Below are 7,841 nucleotides of genomic sequence, written 5' to 3'. Positions count from 1 at the left end.
TCCCTACAATATAGAGGACAGGTCAGATAATTCCAGTTAATGCAAGTTATGGGCATAAATCTCTGAAGCATTACTGCGAAATTAAATGGCTGAAGAAACAAACATATAAATGAATAACTTCACAAGCAAAGACTGCAAAGGTCTTTAAGATGGGAGGGAGAAATAGCTGCAGTAGGAGGTAAACAATTCACTACCCACTGCTGTTTTCCTTTACCAGCATTCTTGCATCTGCATTTGACTCAACAGGCCTTAATGTGGGTCACAGAAAGTCATGTTTTAGTTACCAGTATTAATTATGTTATGTTAAAAGTATATTATGCTTACTTAAAATAAATTTGGGGAGGGAACACTTAGACAGCCGTTTATACAGATCACAGACAAGAAACTGTAGCCTTAGCAAAACAGTTTAAACAAGATAATGGCTGCAGACAGCAAAGTCCTGCCACTGGTTGAAGCAAAGTAGAGAGAGGTTAACAGCAGCCTATTGCCATCACTGGCCATTGCACTTTGTGACAATCATGTAATATGAATACATACTTTGAGTGCTTGAGGCCTATCCAGACCCACCTAATTCAGGCACTTGGAGAGGTCTGATTATTCTGTGGTCTAGACAGACCTGCACTCCCAGGAAAGCTAATGCACTGGGAAATTCACCAAACATCCCCAGCAGTGAAAAACCTCCTGCTCCAACTGCAGCTGACACACAGAAAAGTGCCTACAGAAAAGTACCTAGCAAGTGTGTAGCGTGCACAGTGCTGCCACATCCCTGGCCTAGCTAGTCTGACAATAATGATGTAACATTAAAACCTTGAGTCCTGTAGGTAAAGGTTCTGCAGTGAACTTTTACCTCTGAGGACAGGCTGACCCTGAATACATATAATATTAGCATGCACAGTAGAGACCCGGCAACAGGGATTTTGGTGCCAAAAGTGGTGACCATTATTCCCCGATGTAAACTGAATGATGACTGGTCAGAAGTGTGAAAAGTAATAAATTTGTTTCAACATGAAGATTGATGGAAGCACCAGTTGTATGAGTGTTTGAATGGCAGGCGCCCTGGAGACATGGTTGGGTTGATTTTGAGGGCTAAAAAGGGCTCAAAATCTCAGAGCTCTGCTGTCTGTGTGCCTTGCGTGAGTCTGGTGTATGTGCTGAGAATCTGTGTCTCTGAGGTTGAGAGATTTGTGAGTTTGAAGCCTGCGTCTGAAGAGAGACTGCTTAGGTCTAGTGAGACTGAGACTAGATGAGATTAAGGGTGTTTTGTGAGTGTTTAGTGTCTGTAGAGCAACTGGAGGTGACTGTGCATCTCAGGTAGAGCAAGACTCCCTAGCAATCCCTCTGGGAGTGCAACCACAAACCAGGATCCGTGACAGCAGGCCAACACTCTTGTGGTAATGTATCACCTATTCCCTGGATTGAAGGAGAGAGAGTACCCTAGAGATGGGAAGATCTCCTGGGAAGGTGGGGAATTAGTACAGTTCTCATTGTAAGCACAGAGCCAGAGAGCCTGTGAAAGCCAGGCTCTGGTCTATGTGCTTAGTGTAACTGTGTGCAGCTCTCAGACTGACAGCCTACATTCTGCTCTCTCTCTCTCATTTTCTTACTCATCAGGGATCCTGGTTTTCTCTGATTAAAAACTGCAAATTCTCTGATTAGAAATCCAAAATCTGTGATAAAAATTAAAGGCCCCCTCCACAGCTCCTCCTAGCGCTGCTGGTGCCCCACACTCCCCTCAACAGTCTCAACAGCCCTCCTGATGCCCCTTGCAACAACCCCCCAGACCCACAGACACAGACTCTGACACCCACCCCAGCAGGTAAGTGTGTGTAGGGGGAAGAGGCAGGGCAGGGCGGGGGAAAGGGAAGGTGCTGGGGGGTAGATCAAGAAGGGGAATGTGTCCCCGTGCCCACTCACAGAAGCAGGGCCAGGGGGTGAGGGCAGGGGTGCCACTCTGTGGGCCACACACGTCGGCCAGCTTGACAGGAGGTTCGCACATGGAGGCCGTCACCCCAACTCTGCCACTGCACCCTGTGCTACCATCTCAAGGCCACCTGCGCAGCTTTATGGGCAAGAGGTGCAGGGCATGACAGCGGCAGTGTGGTGGCAACCACTGTGTGTGGGCCACATACGGGCCGCCTGGCCGGGGGGTGAAATGGGGGGCTTGCATATAGCAGCATGCCCCGCAACTGGCTGCATGGCTCTGTGGAGATGCAGGGTGGTGGCAGCTGCATGCAGGGTGGGGGGGATAGGCTTTACGGGCAAGCACTGCCACTGTGGAGCCATACCCTTTGCCCCTGGATCCTAGAGGTAAGTGGGGCTTGGGGGCTGTGGGGCAGGGCTGGGGAAGATGGTTGGGGGCTGAGGGAGTGATGGGTGCTGCCGGCCCCAGGTGGCACATCACAGCTGGTGAGGACAGGGGTACCCCTCTGTGGGGGGCTTTGCGGGCAAGAGATGCAGGGTGCAGTGTGGTGGTGCCTGCCATGTTTGGGCCGCACACATGCTGCCTGGCCGCCTGCCCAGGGGAGGGGGAAGGCCACTGCCTCCAAACCCTCATGCTGCTGCTCCAGAGCCAGGCTCAGAGCCGTGCAGCCGGCCGCTGGGCGGCAGCAGCAGAGTGGTGACCCCACACTGCACCGCTGCCACCGGCCGCACAGCTCTGGGAACAGCTCCATGCCAGCAGGTTTTGTAGGCAGCAGCTGTCACTGCCATCACGGCCCTCCAGGTAAGTGGCAGCGCCGCATGCAAGCCCAAGCCCCCGCCTCCTCCCCGCCCCGTGCCCCCATCCCTTGCCGTGGCTGCAGAGCCGGCCACGGAGCTGTGCTCCGGCCGCATGCCAGCCTCCCTCTCCCCCGGGCAGGTGGCCAGGCGGCACGTGTGCGGCCCGCACATGGTGGGCACCACCACCCTGTGCTCCACATCACTTGCCTGCAAAGCCCCCCGCAGAGGGGCACCCCTGCCCTCACCCCCTGGCCCTGCTCCCAGCTGCAATGTGCCACCAGGGGGCCAGCAGCACCCCCTGCTCCCTCAGCCCCCAACCATATCTTCCTAAACCCTGTCCGACGCCCCACTTACCTCCATGCTCCAGGAGTAAAGGGCGAGTGTGAGCCTGAGCCTGGCCTTGGCTGCCTAGGAGGCTCAGGCTCAGGCCCCCTGCCCTCCCCACTCCAGCCAGGGCTGGGGGTTTCCCGCCTTTTTTGCAATCGGTTCTTGTAGGCTGGAGCTATGCTAGCCTGCAAGAGTGCTTTGCAAAAGTGGAGAATCTGCGGATTTTTCTGCTAAAAAGAGAAATCCGTGTTTTCTCCAATAAAAACAGGGAACCCTTGGTTTTCTCCTTTTTTCCTTGGGAAATTGAAAACCCAGATCCCTGTTTATCATTGTGAATAATCTTGCAATTATTGTAAATATTGTTGCTGTCTGTTATCATTAATGCAGTCCTGTGGTTTCCAGTTTAACTGAAGAGTCTGCTCATTTATTTTTTCGGAGGGGTAGCACCGGGCTGCAAGTGAGTACCCTGTTTAAAATCGCCTGCCACCTTCAAAATCCTTTCCCTGGGCTGGATTTAGAGAGGAGTAACACCCTCATTTGCTTAATTAAGTGTCCAGCACTTAACAAGTGATGGTGTCCAACATCACCCATAAATTGTAAGACTGGGATCCATAGTAATGTTAGGAGTTACCGCTTGGTAAAACAATACTTAAAAAAAAAAAAAAAAAAAAAAAGATTAAAAGAAAATAAAGATGTGACTACCTGAAATAGATAGAGCTTCTCCAGCAGGCTTCTGGCCAGATACACATCAATCTGACAAAACAAAAGAAACAAGTTTCACTGGATAGGAAGCTGTATCTTGAGTACCACTGAAAAATCGCTAGCCTGGGGAGAAATTAGCTACAAACTCTGGGCGGGTCTGTGAGCCTCGTGCAAACCTGCTCTTTGAGAATGTTCATTTAAGAATCAAAGGGGTGTCTACTTCTGCCAGGACATGACACAGAAGCTAGTATATTTGGCTGAAATTCAGATTCTCCCAAAGCAAGGTGGGAAATGCATCTGATCAAAGAGAAAGGAACTAGCTCTCAGTGGGGTTGGTGTGAGCCTAATACTTCAGCTCCAGCCTGAGGGGCAGGGACAGAGGTGACGACAGGGGGAGCAGAAGCTACGAGGGGGTCAGGGAAGATGCTCTCACTCCAACCCCAGGCCCAGACTGGGGCCAGAGTTAGAGCCACAGCAGCCACCTGCCTCTCCTGTATGTACCTGAAATCTGAGACAACATACTGAATGAGGGAGAAAACCTTATCTTGGATTCAAGTAAATACAGTACCTGGCTTTTACTGTAAAGACAGATAAAATATTAAAATTAAACCATGTATAATTTAACAAACTCCCTAGCCAATGCTCCAAAACTTAACCCTGCCAGCTGAAGGCCTGCCCAAGCAAAAAGGTCTTACAATGCTTCTCCTTCCAACACCCAACAATCGGTGTGTGTGGGGATTTGTATCAGGAATCAGTAGTATATTGTAGCAATTATTTGACACCTGACAATCCTCTTCAAAGCAAAACTGTCCAGTCTTCATTTCAGACTGGAAACAGGCAACTGTTTCTTTTATCAGGAGCAGTAAACACATGCACCAGCCATGTTGTGTTTATACCCTTTCTAATCCAAAAAAAAAAAGAAAAAAAAAAGAAAAAAAAAATCGTTCTTTCTATTTAAAGCTCTTCTAACTTTCCTAAGGGAACTTTAGTGTACATGAATGATGTCCGACTGACAAACCTGGGGCTTCAACTTATCCACCAAATGGACACAGTGACAATGGCCTAGTTTCTGGATGCTGGCTCGGAGCGTGACTTGCCACTGATCAGAGAAGATGCAGGCTGTGCACCAAATCCTGGTTTCACACCATCCATTTCTTTTGTATGCTGTTGTTTACTGACCATCAGACAGCAACTCAGCTCAGTGATATTCTTTCAGGAGAGCCAAAAGCTAAGAAACCTAAATATGAGGAAAGGTACACAGTTGTCCAGTGTATATCTACCTCTTGTATAATTGGGTCATCTTCTTCATTTGCCATGCTAGAATGATAAAAGCTGTCTTGGGCTCTCTAGCACAATCTGAAAGAGAAAAAAATACCACATCAAGCCTGGGCTGTGAAAGTTAGTTCCCTGGCCCTTACTGAACAGGAGTATTCACGGGCTGCCATCCAGGGGAAAGCAGAACCTTGGCTGTGGACTTAGTCCAGAGATGTCGGAGTTGTGACGGATGTGGTGAACTGCAGAAGCATCACAGGAGAAGCAGCCTGGTGCATGGCTGTGGCACTTAACTTGGGTGGCCTTGTAGTTTCAGGCCAGTCTCTACTCTTCACCATAACCATAATGCTCCAATCAGCTCAAGGCCCCATCCAATTGCACGATTTGCACTGCCATAACAAGGACCCTAGCCTAGGATTCAGAAACACTGGATTGTAGCCCAAACTCTTCCACTGCCCTGGTCAATTCACTCTGCCCTTCACAGCAGGGGAAGCAGGCACTCTTCGTCTGCCTGGTCTAGTTAAGCTACAAACTGTTTAAGGCAAGGACTGTTCCTTACTACGTGCTATACAGTGCCAAGGGAAATACAGTATCAGCCGCTGAGATCAGGGCTGTAAGAAACAGGAAGCAGCGAGCTTGATTCAGCCTAGTGGTTGTGGGACACCCTCTCCCAGGGTGTGGGAAACCAAGGTTAAATTCTCTCCATTCCCGGAGGGATTTATACTTGTCATTTCCTAACTACCAGGCTACAGGACACTCTGATGAAAGGCTGCACTCAAGCCCTCCTTTTAAAACTGTTCCACTCTCTAGAAAAAAGTTAAAGATTCACTGAACCAGAGTCAGAAGGACTGTAGCGTGTTGGTGTGACCACTGCTGGGCCAGGAGAAGGCCCTCATTCTGGTCCCTGCTCTAAGGACTGGTTCTGTATTTTACATGATGTTCCTTTGTGTGTCTACCCCTTGGTTATTAGAAGTGTCAGTAATTTTCCAATTCCTTTAAAAGATGACTAGAAGTACTTCTAATACAGGCAGGATGCATATAGGGAGGAAGCATCGTTACCAAAACCAGTTTTATAACATTCATAAAAGCAACTTTCCATAGTGAAGAAAGCTAAACTAAACTCAAGGATTTCAAAGACACGAAAACAGATCTGTATGAAACCTTTTCAACAGAAATATAGTAAAGGAAGAAAGAAATACATGAACAGTAGAAGAATAACAGAATAAAATTGAGATATATAAATAAATATGCTTGATTTATAACTGAATAGATAGCACAGTCATCTTATATCAGTTTTGGATTCATAAAAGTGGCTAGAAGTGCCAATCATTATTGGTCAATTAAACTGAGAGAACATGTGACACTGATACACACACATGCAGCTACCTCAGAGATGGGATGAAGCAGACAGCAACACGAGCTGCTTTAGAACAGGTGAAAAAAAAATCATATCCAACAGAAATTGCAGGTAGCATTTACAGAGATATAATCCAGCTACCCAAAAAGATGACCAGAGCCAGGATATTAGGGTTTCACAAAAAATGAGCCTTGGGATCTTGAGCAATCAGAAAACGAAGACTTCTGTTTTATGTCTCTCTGAAAAACAGCATCTCCAACAGCACAGTGTCCCCTGCAACACTGAGACTGTAACACATGCCTGCTTTTGTGGGTACATGGAGATGTTCCTGAAATCTCTGGACACATAGGGAGAAACCCAAAACATTTCCCAGTGTCACGTGTCACAGTACTAAAAGGCTGAGAACCGCTGTCCCACTGATCCACTGGCTCCTTCCCAGGAGCGAAGGGAGACTGCCACCTTCTGAGTTACTGGCATCATTTCCTGCAGCGTCCGGGTTTGCCTCAAGAGCTTCACATCTAAATACCGGTGCTGCTCCTGTTTAACTCAGGCTTGGCTAGCATCCAGCAACTCGGGGCCTGCTAAAAGGCTTTCCATAAGCCCCTGAAAGGCAATTCCACATGATGTTTACCAGGTTCTTTACCAGGCCTGTCCATAAACAGTTTTGGAAGAGGACTTCCTGCTAATGACCAAGGAGCTTACAGGGATTTGTTGTGCAGCGAGGCTCCCATCACAGGGTGCTGTAACTTCTGCCCGGCAGACCCTGCTACACGGATTTAAGGAGGTCCCTCATCAAGCAAGCACCTCCTTTCACTGCCTCAGCATTTGTGTAGCAGTGTGCACAATCCCTCGGGCCCTTCCGCTCACTCCCTGCTAGTGACCACGTTAGGGGTGAAAACAACCCCCCCACACCTCAGGACACCTGGTCAGTGAGTCAGGGAAAGCAGCCGGTCACGGGCAAGGCACCATGTGGCCTGCGGCCCAGGTGGGGCGGCCTGCACCCTGCCACTCCCTGCTGCCAAAACCTTTTTTTTTTTCAATATTTGGTAACTGGAGAACCTACTTTCTCGCGGCACCCTGATGCCAGGCAGGGCGGGAGGGCAGGGGGCAAAACGAGGGTCGGATGCAGAAATGCCACTGGGAGGACGGAGGTGGCTTGCTGTGAGCCAGGATGCAGCAGTGCCCGAGCCAGGGAGCCGGCTGCCAGGCAGACACCGAGGCCTGCATCTCCCCGCAGCACTTTCCCAGGGCACTGGCGGGGCGAGGGCCCTGCTTTTATGTTTATTTTTTTGGAGGGGGAAATAAGCGTCCCAAAAGCGGGACCAGCCCTCGAGCCCCGCAGTCAGGGACAGGCTCCCGGCTCCCGACCCCCTCCCAGCGCTGCCTGGATCCGGCAGGCCCCCGGCCCGGCGCTGTCAACCGGGCCTGATCTCCGCCCTGCGGCGCGGCCCCGCCCCGGGCCCCG

At 49.8% G+C, this 7,841-nt stretch overlaps 1 protein-coding gene across 2 annotated transcripts in view; it reads right to left on the bottom strand.

The window, feature by feature from the left end:
* Nucleotides 1-7,463, bottom strand: part of POLR3E (RNA polymerase III subunit E) — a 36,848-nt gene extending 29,385 nt beyond the window's left edge. For both annotated transcript variants that reach the window (XM_006026117.3, XM_025207015.1), the window contains exons 1-3: nt 7,440-7,463; nt 5,028-5,103; nt 3,748-3,798 (exon numbers count right to left, since the gene is read on the bottom strand). In XM_006026117.3, coding sequence (XP_006026179.1) covers nt 3,748-3,798; nt 5,028-5,063 — 87 coding nt within the window. In that variant the 5' untranslated portion in view covers nt 5,064-5,103; nt 7,440-7,463. The remainder of the gene's footprint in view (nt 1-3,747; nt 3,799-5,027; nt 5,104-7,439) is intronic.
* Nucleotides 7,464-7,841: the final 378 nt, after the last annotated feature.

Source organism: Alligator sinensis, unplaced genomic scaffold (genome assembly GCF_000455745.1).
Source record: "Alligator sinensis unplaced genomic scaffold, ASM45574v1 scaffold330_1, whole genome shotgun sequence".
Classification (NCBI taxonomy): Eukaryota; Metazoa; Chordata; order Crocodylia; family Alligatoridae; genus Alligator; species Alligator sinensis.
The sequence above is the reverse complement of the archived record's forward strand: the minus strand, read 5'-3'. Positions and strand labels throughout refer to the sequence as shown.